Raw genomic sequence first — 17,696 nt, 5'->3', positions numbered from 1 at the left:
GGAAATATCACCTCTAAGAGTGCTTTAAACCTCTTCTAGGATGTGTATCTAAGTTGATCACCTCTTGTAGCTAAAACTCATGGTTGGGTTGGAGCTTTTGTTTGGACAGGGATTAGTGTGTGCTTGCCCATAGAAAGAATTTAATACCTAATCATAGAGTGAATGGGTAGATGAAAGTGAGTCATTAGACACTATTCAGCCTAGCAGGAACTTGAACATCAATTAACACATAGTTTTGTTCAATTACTATGGGCCCAACAGCCGTGCTTAAAGAACTTAGTGTCTTGTAGGGGAACATATTCCATACAGTCATAAAAAGACAAGGGATGGTACAAGATGAATGAGAAATGTCAAATGAGTGATTTCTACTTGAAGTGGTAAAAGAATCCATAAGAGGGAGAAATCATGTGAACGTTTTGAGTATTGCTTTTATGAACTGTTGAAGAGAAGTTATGTTAAACCTTTTATTTGTCCTGACTTCCAGCCCAACCTCCTCTTTTCTTTTTCTCAACTGTATTTGTTTTTGCTTCTGGTTGCCTCACTTCCATTATTGGGAGGTTCCCCAGCTTTTGGCTTATCAAAGTACCCTGATCCAGGCTGGTAAAATAAAAGTTGGTTTTGGTACTTAAATTTAGTTTGACGCCCTTATCTTGACAGCCTCAGTCTTTAGGGGAAGACCGAGTTCAATAATGGCTTGACCATCTCTGCCTCTCTTCTCATAGATGGCCTGTGAGTACCTGTCTGTGGAAGTAATGGAGCGCTGGATTATCAGTAAGTTTTATGGGATGAGTTGGGAATCAATTGTAGCAGCACATTACATGGATAGAAAATTCTAAAAGTCTTCCTCTGCACTGTTCTACCCACCTGCAGTTGGGTTTCTTCTTTGTAATGGCTGCCTCAACTCCAACAGCCAGTGCCAGAAGCTGTGGAAGCTGTGCCTACAGGGCTCCCTGTACATCACCCTCATCCGGGAGGACGTGCTCCAGGTGCACAAGGTCACCGAAGACTTGTTTAGCAGCTGGAAAGGGTGAGATGTGGGAGCCAACTAATCTTATTTTAAGATTTTTTAGGGGTCTTGGGAAGAAGGAAGACAGAAATTAAGGGAAGAAAGCATTCTTAGGAGGAAGGATCAGTTTTTTACCTTACATAACATTGACAGGTCAGAAAAAAAGAAAAAGAGGGCTGAAAAATGTTCATTGGATCTGGCTATAAAGTTGGTCTTAGTGTCCCTCCGGCGGACTTCAAGTTGAGTACTGAAAGCTGGGTTGTGATAGGTTTAGAAGCAAATGGGAGATAACAAATTTAGCAAATAACTCTTATTTATTTATTTATTTTATTTTATTTTATTTATTTATTTGACAGAGAGAGATCACAAGTAGACAGAGAGGCAGGCAGAGAGGGAGGAAGGGAAGCAAGCTCCCCGCTGAGCAGGGAGCCCTATGCGGGACTTGATCCCAGGATCCTGAGATCCTGACCCGAGCCGAAGGCAGCGGCTTAACCCACTGAGCCACCCAGGTGCCCAGCAAATAACTCTTTGAAGAAGTTTGTATAAGGAAGAATAGGGAACTATAAAGAGAAAGAGGTGTTGGATTGAGGAAGGGGTCAAATACTTTTATTGTTTTTTTACAGTTGTAAACTAAAATTCAAACATGTACAAAATACAAAGTGGAAGTTGTCTATAGTCTCATCTCCCAGAATAGTTTGGCATATGTCCTTCAGATGCTTCTGTGTATATATAAACATGTAAAGCTGTGCATGTGTTTTCAACCTTATAGAAGCAATATTTAAAGAGCAGAGGATCCACACTCTGTTTTACATTCTGCAGTTTGATTTTTTTCACTTACTCTATTTTGGGTATCTGTGTATATCAGGCTGTAGACAATTATCTTATTCTTTTTAACAGTTGCATAGTATTCTGTTATGAGGTTGAAGCATAATTTATTTACCTAATCCCCTATGATGCACATTTGAACTGTTTCCACTGTTCTTTCTTTGTGACATAGTTGAGACTGTTTCCTTTTTTAAAAATATCGTTACAAAAAATTCTGTAATGAACATTCTTAGACATGTATCTTTGTGAACATTTCTATTAGGTAGATTCTCAGAAGTGGAATTGCTAGGGTAAAGGGTATGCATATTTCAAATTTTATTTTATTTTATTTTTTAAAAGATATTCCATTTATTTGAAAGAGAGAGAGAGCATGTAAGCAGGAGGAGGGGCAGAGGGACAAGCAGACTCCCTGCTGAGCAGGGAGTCTGGTGTGGGGCTCAATCCAGAACCTCAACATCATGACCTGAGCTGAAGTCAGACACTTAACCTACTGAGCCACCCAGTTATATTTCAAATTCTAATAGCTCCTACCAAATTGCCTTCCAAACAGATGTATTATCTATAGTCTGTGAGAATACTTATTCCTCATACACTCAACAGATGGTATAATCATTAAATAAACCATTCTCATCGTTAAGAGAGAGTAAATGTAGGATTAATAATTAGAAGTTACAGGAGTGGTTTTGGGTTTGTATCTGCATCCATATCTACATACCTATAAAACTTTTTTTTTAAAGATTTTATTTATTTATTTGACAGAGAGAGAGAGAGACAGATGACAAGTAGGCAGAGAGGCAGGCAGAGAGGGGGAAGCAGGCTCCCCACTGAGCAGAGAGCCCGATGCGGGGCTCGATCCCAGGACCCTGAGATCATGACCTGAGCCGAAGGCAGAAGCTTAACCCACTGAGCCACCCAGGTGCCCCCATACCTATAAAACTTTCTAATGATTATTGCTTTTAAGAAATGGAAGACATGTTTGAAGAACAACAACTAAAATGTTAAGATTCATAGCATAGGGAGTTGTTTGGCATAAATGATCTAATTTGATATTCATGTTACTTATATTCAGGTATAAGTATTAAATTTTATTTAGTAGATGAGATAATGGAGCTCAATCTAATGTCACTCAGTTAATATGGAATTACGAAATAACTCCAGATTTTTTTTACTCTTAATCCTGTTGCTTTCCATCATACCATGTAGAGGTTGAAATAAATATCCCCCAGGAATGCCACGGAGTTGAATCCTGATTTAATTAAGATACTTTCCAACCCTACATTTCTTTGATTCTGTGCCAAGGTCAATAGAGAGCTGTTTGGAGAAGGGAAAAGACAGGTTATGATGTTTGACTAATGCAGTGGCAACAGTGATGCCCACAAGAGGAGACAGATAGAAGGAACATAGGGAAAACACAGAGCCTAAGGTAATGTGGGAGTTTTGAGCATGGATCACTAGGAGAAAAAAGAGACATGGTCAGGAGAGTCAAACATAACAGACAGTGAACAATGAAAAGGCCATTTAGTGATTCAGCTGTTCACATGGACTTTAAAGAGAGCAGTTTTTTAGTGTCAAAGGCCTTGTGGGATTCAGGGGTCAGTGAAGGGTGACGAAGTAAAAAGCATTTAAGGATCTCTTTGGAGGAGTTTGGTAGTGTGGGAGAATGGGAAAGTTCAGGAGATGGTTGGGGTCAAGTGAGGGTCTTTCAGGATGAGGGAGGATTTGAACTCCTGTGTTGGAAGAAGAGGATCAACCAGCCAAGACAGAGAGTTTAAAGTGACAAAGAGATCACTGATAAAGGAAAATTCTAAGAGGAGATGGGTGGGACCCAGCAGAGAGCTGGAGTAACTGTTCTTACTTAAGGACAGGGCCCATGTCATATTTATGCTCGGCCTCTTTTATTTCCCTCAAACCTGGAAGAGGACTTTGGCCTGACAATAAGGCAGGAGCACGGGACGAGAAGTCCAGTCCCAGCTTTGCCACTAAAGCCCTGTGTAACTCCTGGCAAGTCATTTCTCTTTCCTAGAGGTGATTTTCTTCATCTGCAAAACAGTGAAGAGAACAGGATAATCTCTAAGCTCTGTGAGTCTCTTATCAAGGGGCCGGGGGGGGGGGGGGGGCGCAGCTGGGTTTGCACAGATCCTGTCAGTGAGGGCTGCCCTTGCTTGCCCTACATAGGCTGTGATTTGGAATCTCTCAGGACTGGGAAGGTGAGACAAGGCTTCTAATCAGTGGTGTGGCCCACGCTGCTGTGTTTGTGTCAATCCTCAGGTATGGCAAGAGAGTGGCAGACATCAAGGAAAGCAAGGAACATGTAATTGCGAACAGGTAAAGGTGGGGAATGGGCCCTCCAAGAGGGGATGGAATAGGAATCTCTCTGGACTTCTGTTCTCACTTAAGCCACCCCCAGGTTCTGTACAGCTTTATTGCTTCAACCCAAGAACTTGCTGCTGCCCCACAGATTCTTATGTTTTCTTACGAAGTCTAACTGTGGCACTGAACGTTCTTCCTACCTGACCCCCCTTCCTAAATGCCTTAGGAAGATTTTTAAGGATGGGAGAGGCATTAGTCTCTAGCTTCCACTTTCTTTTCTTAGTGGCCAGTTCCACTGTCAACGACGCCAGTTTCTGCGGATGGCCGTGAAGGAGCTGGAGAGTGTGTTAACCGATGAGCCAGGACTGCTGGGTCCCAAGGCAAGAAAGAGAAATGTTGACTGGGGGATAACAGCTAATGATAAAAGTCTCTCTGTGTGTGGGGGGGTTGGGTGGCAGTGTGGAATGACTTGGCATTCAGGAGTTTTTGTATTTCTGAGGCTTTCGTGATCTGTTTGTATATGTATATGCTGATTCATTTGAATCTTCTGGGAGTCCCCCAAAAGTTCTTGAATCTCTTTTTGGGGCACCATCAGGGGGTAGTATATCATAGCTATTTGTGTACTTGTCTTATCCTCTATTTGAACATGAACTAATTGAAGACACAGCTTGCTGCTTTTTTTTTTTTTTAAATCTCATAAATGCCTAGTAAATATTTCTAAGATTTAATAGGATGAAAAAGAATCGGCTGTGCGCTAATGTCAACATATGACCATATCTGATTCTGTTTCCTATGGGTTTTTTTTTGCGGGTCTCTGTGTTCATTATTGGACACTATTGCTGGGGTTGGCTACACAATGGTATCCATCCATCCATGTTTTGTCATGATAGTTCTTTGTGCTTTGAAATCTGTTTTCCAGGTTGAAAATTCTCATAGACCCTGTCCTCTCCTTAGGCCCTTTATGTTTTCATGGCCCTGTCCTTCATCCGTGATGAGGTAACCTGGCTGGTTCGCCACACAGAAAACGTCACCAAGACAAAGACCCCTGAGGACTATGCTGACTCGTTAGTACTCAACATGGTTAAGAATCTTGACCTTAGATGGCCCAGGGAAAGGGACAGGGAGACATCAAATGACCTGGGAGGTCTCAGTGTCTGCATTGCCTTTGTCTCAGTTGATATTTCTAGTCTCTTAATCTCCCTGTTCTCACCCTTGACTTCGTAGGAGCATTGCAGAACTGCTTTTCCTGTTGGAGGAGATCAGGGCTCTGGTCCGAAGACACATCAAAGTGATACAGCAATACCACCTTCAGTACCTGGCTAGATTTGATGCTCTTGTGCTGAGTGACATCATTCAAGTAAGTTCAGTTGCCTCTACTTTGGAAAGGTCAGGGCGATGCCCAGTCATTTCCCCTTGGGGGCCACCCTGGCTGAGTCTCATGCTCTGTAGATTGTGTGTCAAAAAGCCCAATTTTCTTCTCTACATTTGGTAAAAGAGGAAAAAAAAAACCACGAATAATCTCTGCAGTCTTTTTTTTCCCCCTCCTACATGAAGCTACATAGAAATAGCAGAGAAAAATAAAGAGAAATTGGGTTTAGCAAGACAGGGAAGCCTCTTGCTTAGCTCTTTCTCTGTGGTGCTTAGCAGCTCTTGTATCTTCATGCACGGAGTGAGAATTCTGGTTCTTGATTCTATCCTGGTGGAAACTCTACCTGCTTGATGGCAACTCCAACTTCTCTTTTAGAACCTGTCTGTGTGTCCTGAGGAGGAGTCCATTATAATGTCCTCATTCGTCAGTACTCTCTCCTCCCTGAATCTCAAACAAGGTAACTGGAGGGTCATGGAGGAGGAGAGGTCTATATAAGAGCAAACATCTATTGTTCTAGAAATATTGATCCCAAGCCAGGGAATGGGACAATATGACTTTGAAAAGGACCTACCATTCTGTGGAGTTGGATATAGGGTGCTGTTTTCTTATTTTCTTTTGAACTTCTGTTTTTCTTGCAGTTGAGAGTGGAGAAAAATTTGAATTCTCTGGTTTGAGGCTGGACTGGTTCCGTCTACAGGTAGGTCTATTCCTGCTAATGGTTCTCCATTCTGAGAGTTCTCCCTCCCCAACAATCCCTTCTATTTTATTTCCTAATCTCTACTGTATAGAGTGTTTCAACATTGAAAACTGCTGGTTGAAGGGCACCTTGGCTCAGTTGGTTAAGCATCTGCGTTTGGCTCGGGTCATGATCTTAGGGTCCCAGGATCAAGCCCTACATCAGGCTCTCGGCTCAGTGGGGAGCCTGCTTTTCCCTCTTCCTCTGCCTGCCACTAACCCTGTTTATGCTCTCCTTCACTCTCTCTCTCTCTCTCCATTTCAAATAAACAAATAAAATCTAAAAAAAAAAAAAAAGAAAGAAAGAAAGAAAGAAAGAAAACTGCTGATTGGCAGGACAAACCATAGCCAAACTGTAGTTCCAAGGTGGACAGTTCTTTTCATTGATCTTGTTCTTCTTCATTCTTTTCCCAACACCAACCATAGGCATATACCAGTGTGGCTAAGGCTCCCTTGCACCTGCACGAGAACGCTGACTTAGCCAAGGTGATGAACCTCATTGTCTTTCACTCCCGAATGCTGGACTCAGTAGAGAACATACTGGTGGAAACTTCTGACTTGTCTACTTTCTGGTATGTCCTTCCTCCAAGCTCTTTATCGTTTGACCTGATCTCTTCCCTGGCCTCTGTGGAGAATAGCAGTTCCTTCCTATAGATGGGAAAACCTTTTATCTTTGGGGCCTCCTTACAGACAGATGCTCCAACTCTCTCATTCCAGCTTCTACTAAGTGATAGGAATTTGAGGATGGCTTCTTTTTGTTTTGGCTTTCTTCAGGATAATTACTTGGGATAATTCATTAGTGTGGCTTTTCCCACATTATTATCTTTGGAAACTTCTTCAGCTTCTTTTTATTCTTGGGACATTGTGATTTAAAAGAGACATGGAAAATGTGGAATTTTAGTAAAGAGAGCTGAAAATAATTGAGAGAGCTGCAGAACAGGGCCTTTGGAGGATGAAACTTAGTTTGCCTTCCTAGGTATCATTCAGCATTTATCAAGTGCCCACTGTTGTACATAACTGTGTCCTTTGGCAGATCAAACAAGCAGCACAATATGTTGACTCTGCTTTCTGCATTCCGTGTAGGTGGGGAGATAAACACTCAAATGTGAAAAGGACATCAACATATTAATTGCAAACATAAGAAAGTATATAAAGAGTGCATGACGTTGAGAGGATATAGGGTTGAGGAAAGATTAGTATCACCGAATTAACCTGAGAAAGTTTCCTGAAGCCTGATTGGGCAATTTTTGGGAGGGATGTGGATTAATATTACTGAAGGATTTCTAAATTATAAAGAATGGCCCAAATTGTACAGAGGTTCTGAGGGAAGAATAGCAAATTTTGTATAGGGGAGCGAAGATCCGCTCTAAACTGCCATGGGGTCCAGAATAAAGGTCTAAAACTGTTAGGTTTCTTGGTTTCCTGTCTATGTTAAGAGTAGGGAAATTGTAGGGCACCTGGCTGGCTCAGTCAGTAGAGCATATGACTTGTTCTCCGGTTCATGAGTTCAAGTCCCATGTTGGGCATAGACCTCACTTAGAAAAAACAAAAAAGAGTATGGAAATGAAGGAGGGAGGGGTAAAGATCAGTAAATATTTGCTGAAAGAATGAATATTCTTTCTGCCTGGAAGGGATCAGCACCTAACCCTGGTTCTAAGTCTCCTTCCCCTTTCTCTGCAGCTTCCATCTCCGCACCTTTGAGAAGATGTTTGCCATGACCCTGGAGGAGCCTACCATGTTGCGTTATGCCATTGCTTTCCCCCTGATTTGCGCTCATTTTGTCCACTGCACACATGAGATGTGCCCAGAGGAGGTGGGTTCCCTGGACTCCAAGCTCTACCATTCCTCTAATCACATCTCAACCTTATTCCCCAAAACATAATTCCAAACGCTGGTTTTGGTCATAAGAAGGGCACATAGGTATGTGACATGTGTCCCTAAATATCTCAGCTTGATGTAGAATGTGTCCTATCTCTGGGTCTGAGTTTCTTCTTCTGTAGAAGGAGTGGCAGCTCAGGCCAGGGGATCAGAGCAGATTATGAGGAAGAAGTGGCTGTTTTGGTGATGACAGTTTCTTCCTTGCTTCCTTTTTCCCAAAGTACCCCCACCTGAAGAACCACAGCCTTCATCACTGCAACTCCTTCCTGGAAGAGCTGGCCAAGCAGACCAGCAACTGCGTCCTAGAGATCTGTGCTGAACAACGAAACCTGAGTGAGCAGGTAGGCTCAGAGTTCTGTCTCTATTTCAGTTTCCCTCTGTTTCCCTTGTCTTCCTCTCAAACACCCAAGTTCTCTAGCCCTGTCTCCCAAGTAGGGCTAGGGCTTTTGTGTACTTGAGTTTATGGCAGGTTTCTTTTCTTGGTGTAACCCTTCAGTCTTTACTCCTTTACTCCCTCAGGACTAGATAGAGGTGTCTAAAAAATACTCTTATTTGAACAGCTGCACACCAGCAAAATCTGTGCTCTCATTTGAAGACTTCTGGGAGATGAGTTAACGTTCTGACTTCGTTCCTCTCCTCTCTCTGCTCTGTGTACACATAGTTAGGACAGTGGCCCCTGACATCACATCTTGTCTCCCCTTTCTGTCCATCTGCACCCTAATCTGGGGCCCTGTGAACATTTCCAGGCCCCTCCTCTGTGTTTATTCTCAGGACTACTTTCTGGTCCTTATCTGCTTGTTTTCCCCTCTCTCCCTTTCCTTGACTGACTCATACATAGCACCTGGTCATGCTGAACTCAATCTAAATCTCAGAAAATTTGAAAATGAGGAGCTTCTTCTGCTGTTGCCCTGGAGTCTTCTAGGTTTCCTAGACTACCCACCCTTCCTGGGTTTGAGTCAGGTTTTGTAGCAACTTTGGGAGAAGGATGAGCCAGGATGTGTGTGTGTGTGTATGTGTGTGTGCATGTGCGTGCGTGTTGTGTATACATATGGACAGTTAATATTATTACTTACATAACCTTTCCATCTTCTCATATGTAAAATGTGCATAAAAATAGTTCCTTCATAGAGATATCCTAGAGATGAAATGAAGTTGAGCATGTTAAATATTTAGTACACGGCTCTCAGTAGATGTTAGCTGCAATATTATTTGGTACTTACTGGGCTCTAAACTCTGTGCTGGGTTTTAGGATGGGCCCCAGAAGGAGGTGACACAATCCCTGCCCTTGGGGGAATGTCCTGATTTAAGGGAAAAAGGAATGCAAATACATATTAGAAAGAAATTTAAATAAGGAATGCAAAGAAGATAGGCAAGTAAGTAAGATTATGAGTATATTCATCACTCAATTTGAATACCTACTACATGCAAGGGACACACTTAAAGAGATTTGCTCAGTGCTCCATCAAGGATGACGAAAACATGATTGAGTAATTGTTTTCTCAAACACCAGAACTTTTGCAACCAAGTGAGTGTTGCTCCCTCCGTAATTATCGTTTCCAATAAGTAATTGGTGATGTTGCCATTACTAATGGGGTTATGTCTTTTACTACATTCAGAAATGACTGCAGATATTTTGGCACCATTTCAGGGTTGACATATCTTTAGTGTCGCATCTTTTAGTGTGACTGTGAAGTAACAAAACCAGTTTTCTCATGGCTCTTATGTTGTTCTGAGAGTAATCCTGAGTGGGGAGTTTCCAGACATGTTCTGCACATGCTCAGCAGCATTGGGTTAAATGGAGAGGGTTCTAAGATGATTACCTTGAAGAAGATACTGGAATATATAATGCTGTCTTACGTTTTCTGTGCAGCTGACTGGGTTGGTTGAGAGAAGGGATACAGAATTGGTGTTTAAACTATCCAGCAAGAGGGGCACCTGGATGGTTCAGTAGGTTAAGCCTCTGCCTTTGGCTCAGGTCATGGTCTCAGGGTCCTGGGATTGAGCCCCGCATCGGGCTCTCTGCTCAGCAGGGAGCCTGTTTCCCCCCTCTCTCTGCCTGCCTCTCTGCCTACTTGTGGTCTCTCTTTCTCTGTCAAATAAATAAATAAAATCTTAAAAAAAAAAAAAAAACTACCTAGCAAGAAATATGCTATTTTGTTAAAAAAAAAAAAAAAAAAAGGAAAAAGAGTTCAGGTCATGTTGTGAGCTCTGAGTCTCTGGAGAACGGCGGTAGAATGGGTGGCTGACTCCATGGGATGGAATATATGGAAATGTAGATGGTCATTCCATACAAGCAAAAAACAACTCTCTCCTCAGGTTGGAAGATTCAAGAAAGTGCAGTTGAGTGGAGCTCTTAGATCCTATTCTTTTACTTGAATTTTTTCATAAGGAAGGACTCTTTCTCAGGATGTGGGCAGGGACTTGATGATCTGATCCATAAAAGACACTGCCATTTTGAGCCGTTGAGCCCTAACCATGAGGGATATTTAGGAAAAACTGAAAGAAGAGTGTGCAGTTCAAGTGGGCCCCCCTTGGAGGAAGAGATGCTAGAAGCAAAGAAAGAGAAAGGCAGAAAATGAAAAAAGAGAGCTTAGTGGAGGGCCTGTTAGATGAGCTTCTTGACAGTTCTAGGAAGGAATCTCATTTCTCTACTCACTTGTGCCTGTTCCTACAGCTCCTGCCTAAGCATTGTGCTACTACCATCAGCAAGGCCAAGAATAAGAAAACAGTGAAGCAGAAGCAGACCCCCAGGAAAGGAGAGCCTGAGAGGGACAAGCCTGGAGCTGAGAGTCACCGGAAGAATCGCTGCATTGTCACCAAGTGAGGATCTGGGCCCTTGAGGGCCAAGGTGGCACTCCTCAAAGAAGGGAGAGCAAGGAAGAGGGAAGGACGTATAGCAAGGGAACGTGGAAATGGTGGTGAGGAACGACAGAGAGTGGGGAGAGTACTTACATGTGAATTTTCTCCTTTGCCTTTGAAGGCAGCATCGGTGTGTACTGGTCTAGGAGTCCTAGAAGATGAAAGGGTCTGAGGGTCACATATCCTTCCCAGATATGAGCAGGTAGTGCCAGACCCTGGCGCTCATCAAGGCTCATTTTGACGGGCCTTTGATTGGTAATCAAGGCTCATTTTACTTTCTCAATTTCCCAGCATGGACAAGCTACACTTAAACTTGACAGAATTGGCACTGACAATGAATCATGTACACAGCTTCTCTGTGTTTGAACATACCATCTTCCCTTCTGAGTATCTCAGCAGCCATCTGGAGGCCAGACTCAACAGGTACCATTCTTTCCTTGTCTTCTATGCTGGCCTAGTAGGATCATTCTGAAAGCTGGATTCTGTTCGATTCATCTTGGTGGTCATTCTGATGTGGCTGATCTGGCATAGGCCTCAACTATCTTTATTAAAATCCAACTAACGAAAAGCGTCTGAGACTTTCTACAGGCAGTTTTGGGGGACAACCAGAACTGATCACCACTGGCTTAGTAGAGTGAGAGGGGTTTTTGCAGTCAGCAGACCTGTGTTGACATCCTGACCCTCGGGAAATACACTGGAGCAAGGATTCTGACTTTTTTTTTCTTTTTCTTTTTTTTTAAAGAATTTATTTATTTGACAGAGAAAGATCACAAGTAGGCAGAGAGGCAGGCAGATAGAGAGAGAGGAGGAAGCAGGCTCTCCGTCGAGCAGAGAGCCCGATGCGGGACTCGATCCCAGGACCCTGAGATCATGACCTGAGTTGAAGGCAGTGGCTTAACCCACTGAGCCACCCAGGTGCCCCGGATTCTGACTTTTTGAGCCTTAGTTTCCAACCTTTTATTTTTATTTTTTTTTTTAAAGATTTTATTTATTTATCAGCGAAAGAGAGGGAGAGAGCGAGCACAGGCAGACAGAATGGCAGACAGAAGCAGAGGGAGAAGCAGGCTCCCTGCTGAGCAAGGAGCCCGATGTGGGACTCGATCCCAGGACGCCGGGATCATGACCTGAGCCGAAGGCAGCTGCTTAACCAACTGAGCCACCCAGGCGTCCCAGTTTCCAACCTTTTAAATAAGGATAATGATATTTACCTTATAATGAGAATTACCTTGTAATTGAGCATTGGTATAGAATTAAAGGTAATACATAATGAGTATAAATTTCCTGACATACATAGATTTTGATAAAATAGATTCCCTTCCTTCCACTGTGCCTCTCTTTTCACTACCCCGTGACGTAGGAGAAACATTTCTGATACTGGATTTGAGCACTTCAGTTAGCAATTAGGGAAATGAGTGGAAGAATTATTTTGAATAATCCCTTAGTCTTCTATGTTTTGTTTTGAAATATGTAGTATATTCCCTCAAGTTGCCAGGGAAGGCCCACTTGAGAAAGTGACATTTGAGTAAACTCCTGAAGGAAGTGAGGAAGCCAAGTGTGTGACGATCTGGGAAAAGAGCATTCTAGATAGAGGAACTAGCCAGTGCAAAGGCTCTGAGGTGGGAGCTTACCTGGAATGTTCCAGGGACACAGGGGAGGCCAGTACACCTGGAGCAGAAGCAGCCAGGGGCAAATGGGTCGTATGTGAGGTTAAAGAGGTTGGGAGAGTGGCACACTGTGTAGGTGTTTCTGTGTCATCGTAAGCACTTTGACTTTTATTCTGAGTGGGAGGGGGGACCTGGGCAGGGTTTGAGCAGAGCAGGAATGATAAAAGTGCCTACCTTATTGGGTTGCTATGAGATTTAAAGGAGATCCTATTTGTAGTTAAATCACAGCACCGTGCCTGGAAGCAGTAGAAATGTGCCGTTACTGTGTTTGATATTGTGACTGTGATTATGATTTTTGTCACCCAGAGCCATTGTGTGGCTGGCGGGCTACAATGCCACGACCCAGGAGATCGCAAGGCCTTCTGAGCTGCTGGCAGGAGTCAAAGCATATATCAGTTTCATACAGACACTGGCCCAGTTTGTGGGTGTTGATGTTTCCCGAGTCATCCGCAATGCCCTCCTCCAGCAGACACAGCCATTGGATTCTTGTGGGGAACAGACGATCACCACTCTCTACACAAATTGGTCAGTGTTGCTTATCCTCTTCCACCTCCTTACCTCTTTGTTAGGACTTTTTTCATTACATGGTCAGAACTCGGTCCAGGCATTTTAGCTCCCAGGGTCACAGACCCCCAAATATAGGCTTCTTTCTGCTTGAGGACTAGAGCAATAAGCGGGAGGGCAAACCCAGATCCCCTTCTGTCCACAGGGGACCTTCCGTGTAACATCCATTCATCTACTCTGCAGAAATTTGAACTTTTCCCTCCCCCACTCTTTTGTAAGATTTATTTATTTATTTCAGACAGAGAGAGAAAGAGAGAGAGAGAGAGAGCACGTGCACTAGTACTTTGGTGCAAGTGGGGGGAGGGACTCAGGGAGAGGGAGAGGGTCCCAAGCAGACTCCCCATTGAACATGTGGCCCAATCCAGTGTTGGATCCCTTGACCTGAGAGCATGACCCTGAGATCAAGACCTGAGCTGAAATCAACAGCTGGACGCTTAACCGACGGAGCCACCCAGGCGCCCCTGACCCTTTTCCTCTTAAGCTCCAGTTCTTAATCTTCCTTTTCTGGATTCTCACTGTTTTAATTTCAAATGCTCTCTCTTCCTCTTTCTGAAGTTCTTTTATTTCTCTTTTTGTTCAGCTTCTTTCCCAGAAAACTATCTAACACCGTATCTCCAGAATACTGTTACCTCACCTCTGTCATGACCATGTCAAGTCTAACAGATTGCTTTGAATAGGAAGGGACCCTCCTCTCCAAAATGAGAGGAGGTAGGAATTAGCAATATTTCGTTTGAGGCTTTAAGGATGGAAAGGAGCTGGAGTCCTACCTCCCCAAGCCACTGGGTGGCGCTCTGATTCCAATATCAGTTCAGCAGGAGCCTGGTGGCTAATAACCCCCTGAGCTGGGGAAAGACTGGCAGGTGGCCACCCCCTACTTCCACCTGATCACTGCCCCAATAAAATCTTATTTGTAATGTAAAATCTCCCAGTTTCAAAATTTTGACAACAAATTCAAATTAAAAGAAAAAATAAACTCACCTTTGATGGCTGGGTTTGGCCCACCCGTGGTTAGCTTGTGACTTCTGTAGGACCTGGGCCCAGAGCCAGTGGCTGGGTGAGTGGCGTTCCGTGCCCTCCTTTGCTGACAATGGCTAGAGGCCTTTCCTTTTTTTTTTTTTTTTTTTCTTTTAAAGATTTTATTTATTTATTTGACAGAGAGAGACACAGTGAGAGAGGGAACACAAGCAGGGGGAGTGGGAGAGGGAGAAGCAGAAGCAGGGAGGCCAATATGGAGCTCGAGCCCAGTACCCTGGGATCATGACCCCGAGCCCCTGGAGGGTTTTTCAGCTTGCCTGGAGGTCGGGGGAAATATCTGGAGACCGGATGTCCAGTGTTCACAAGGCTTCTGTCTGTGCGGGAGGTCTGACTTAGGATCTGCTTCCAGAATCCTAGGTTATCGGTCCAATGTTCTTACTGGGGAGGTTGAGGCTAAGTATGTTTCAAAGGACCCCAATTAGTAGGAATTTTTTTCTTGTCAGTTTGGGCTTGTCTTACGTGACAGAGAAAGGCCAAGGGTGAGGGGTGAGAACAGTTGGAAAAAGAGCAGGGGTGAGGGAGGGAGTGCCCACTGTTACATTTGACAGCCCAGTGAAATACCCTGTAGATTGGAGGAGAAGCAGAATTACATTACTGCCAGTTGTTTTTGAGCCAATAGCTTGGGGTGATAATTAGAGTGTTTTACTGTCTTCTTTGAGTCTCTTCTCCCCACCCCAGCCTTTGGCAGAGTTTCTCTTTCTGAGCCCAGTGGCAGTGGTAGGGAGCAATGGAGAAAGGATTGAATGCTAATCTTGTGTGTTTTCTTGGCCAATCTTGTAGGTACCTAGAAAGTCTGCTTCGACAGGCGAGCAGTGGGACCATCATCCTCTCCCCAGCCATGCAGGCCTTCATCAGCCTTCCCAGAGAGGGGGAGCAGAACTTCAGCGCAGAGGAGTTCTCTGACATCTCTGGTGAGTCCAGGGCCTGGTCTCCTTGCAAGGAGCTGAGCCTTTCCCCTCAGTACAGGACCTCAGCCTACAGAACTCATCTAAATTCTCCTACCTTCCCAGAGGCTCATTCTGTATGCTCCTCGGCATCTCTGTGAGATTACATGTTAGGGACAATAAAGAGAATTCTAAGTGAGACCCAGAATTGAGGAGTGGCCTGGGGGTGGCAGGTGGAGAGGGAAAATGGGAGGAGATGTAGGAGCTAGACAAGGCCACTCAAGTCAGTGAAAGGGTTTATTTTTAGAAGGGTGGTGAATATTTTCCATTTCTACACAGAATAAAGAGTGGGGCATATAATGAGGTGTAAAGGTTGAATGTAAGGCGGACATTCTGATATTTGGAATTATTAAATAGAGTTCTGATGTCATGGCATCTTCTATCTTAGGGATAAATTTTAGGGCCTTACTTAGCTAGAGCTTGGATTGCTAATGTGTAACAATGATGATAAAATAACAGATGATGTTCACTGTGGGCTATGTTCATTGTGGGCTAAGTTCTGAACGGTTCACATGTATTAGTTCCTTTAATCCTCACAATGGCTTTGAGATAGGTACTCTCAATACCATCATTTTACAGACGAGGACACAGAGACCCAGAGAGCTGAAGGAGCTTGCTTAAAGTCACCCATTCATAAATGGTAGAACTGGGATTTCAACTTGAGGCAGTCAAGTTCTAGAACCTGGGTGCTTAGTTATATTTAGTACTGCCTCCCAACGTGTAGATGTGCTTTGGTGTCTCAAGGCCAGTGGGAAAAGATTGTGGACTGAATGAGTTCTCTTTTTTAAAGAGGGTTGGCAGCCATATAGATCCTTTCAATGGATTTGTTTTACTGACTGATTGATGAACTATTGTACTGCTTCCACCTTCCTCTTACCTCCGTATAAATCATGGATCCTGCATGTTGTCTGGGGCATGTGGGGGATCTTTCCATGATCCTGCCTTCTCCATTCTTCCCTTCCTTGGTTGAGGGGAGGTGTTATGGAAGAGCACACAGCTCTGTTGTCCAACTCCATCCCCTTCTTACCCTCAGTCGGACTCCATCAGTAAGCAGACCCTACTCTTTGCCCGTTGGAGGTTTCAGATGTCCCCTCTCATCAACTCCACCCACAAACTGTAGGCAGCATCTAAAATCAGCTTTAGGTCTTGCTGACAACTGATGAGCAGCAGGAGGTAAGGCTGGTTCCCCCTTCTACCACCCCCACCCCAATTTCCCTGAGTTACCATGGTGATGGGGCAATGCTACTGTAAAAATAGATAGATGGAAAGAGAAGGATGCCCCAGGGTTGCAAGCCTGGAGTTGAGAAGACTAGAGTAAGGAACACTGGTGGATCTGAGCTGGGGGATGGGTGTGTCTTCTCTCTAGAGCAGGCAGTTCTGATCCTCTTCCTCTCTGCCAGCCATTTTAGCATTAGCAAGTTGACCAGGTAGGAAGTGTTTTTTCTAGTTCTCAACTCAGTTCTTCCTACTGTAAATAGGAGAGGCCTATGGGTAGTATTTCATCCAGATAGGGCTCTCACCAGTTCCACTTCCTCTGTCCTTGGTAGACCCCAAGATCAACTGGGCCTGACTTCAAGGACTAGAGGATGAGCCTTGATGTCTTCCCCTATGACCTCTTAATAACTATATTAAACTCAATTTTCTGCTACTGGTCTCTTGAGGTTACTTTTGGTCTCTTATGGTTTTCTCTCCTGGGATGGCCCACGGCCAAAGATCATCCACGAGCTCCTTCCTATTTGGATTTGTCTCTAGTGTTTCTTTCTTTCTTTTTTTTAAGATTTTATTTATTTACTTGACAGAGACAGAGAAATCACAGGTAGGCAGAGAGACAAACAGGGAGAGAGGGGGAAGTAGGTTCTCTGTTGAGCAGAAAGCCCAATGCGGGGCTCAATCCCAGGACCCTGAGATCATGACCTGAGCCGAAGGCAGAGGCTTAACCCATTGAGCCACCCAGGTGCCCCTCTAGTGTTTCTTTTTTTTTTTTTTTTTTAAAGATTTTATTTATTTATCAGAGAGAGAGGGGGGAGAGAGCAAGCACAGGCAGACAGAATGGCAGGCAGAGGCAGAGGGAGAAGCAGGCTCCCTGCCGAGCAAGGAGCCCGATATGGGACTCGATCCCAGGACGCCGGGATCATGACCTGAGCCGAAGGCAGCTGCTTAACCAACTGAGCCACTCAGGCGTCCCCCCTCTAGTGTTTCTAACAGGGGATTTCCCCAGCCAGGTTTCATTTAATTCACAAACAGCCAGAGACAGGGTGGGTAGGGATAGATAACGCATCTGGGCAGACTAGAGGAGGAGGGATTCAGAGGAAAAAACAACTGGGATTCTGGGGATGTGTGTTGATTACAAAAAAGAAAAGGTAGCTCAAGGATAGAAAAATCTGGACAGTGAGGGAAGCAGAGGTGGGGAACATCGAAGACCCCAGACCTTAGATAAGGAACCAGTTGTGGTATCTACAGTAAGGGGCAGTAGGACATCACAGTAGGTTTCAGGTACCAGCCCTTAA

General features: G+C 44.1%; 1 protein-coding gene across 1 annotated transcript in view; it reads left to right on the top strand.

The window, feature by feature from the left end:
• NCKAP1L (NCK associated protein 1 like) overlaps positions 1-17,696 on the top strand; it is a 38,979-nt gene that overhangs the window by 8,034 nt on the left and 13,249 nt on the right. Inside the window, exons 8-22 of the mRNA XM_059185077.1 lie at positions 723-771; positions 871-1,027; positions 4,100-4,156; positions 4,425-4,521; positions 5,096-5,205; positions 5,366-5,498; positions 5,886-5,967; positions 6,149-6,207; positions 6,672-6,817; positions 7,926-8,058; positions 8,345-8,464; positions 10,798-10,943; positions 11,274-11,405; positions 12,953-13,171; positions 15,026-15,156. Of these exons, the coding sequence (XP_059041060.1) occupies positions 723-771; positions 871-1,027; positions 4,100-4,156; positions 4,425-4,521; positions 5,096-5,205; positions 5,366-5,498; positions 5,886-5,967; positions 6,149-6,207; positions 6,672-6,817; positions 7,926-8,058; positions 8,345-8,464; positions 10,798-10,943; positions 11,274-11,405; positions 12,953-13,171; positions 15,026-15,156 (1,771 nt within the window). The remainder of the gene's footprint in view (positions 1-722; positions 772-870; positions 1,028-4,099; positions 4,157-4,424; positions 4,522-5,095; positions 5,206-5,365; positions 5,499-5,885; positions 5,968-6,148; positions 6,208-6,671; positions 6,818-7,925; positions 8,059-8,344; positions 8,465-10,797; positions 10,944-11,273; positions 11,406-12,952; positions 13,172-15,025; positions 15,157-17,696) is intronic.

The sequence above is a fragment of the Mustela lutreola genome, chromosome 8, assembly GCF_030435805.1.
Source record: "Mustela lutreola isolate mMusLut2 chromosome 8, mMusLut2.pri, whole genome shotgun sequence".
Taxonomy (NCBI): Eukaryota; Metazoa; Chordata; class Mammalia; order Carnivora; family Mustelidae; genus Mustela; species Mustela lutreola.
The sequence above is the reverse complement of the archived record's forward strand: the minus strand, read 5'-3'. Positions and strand labels throughout refer to the sequence as shown.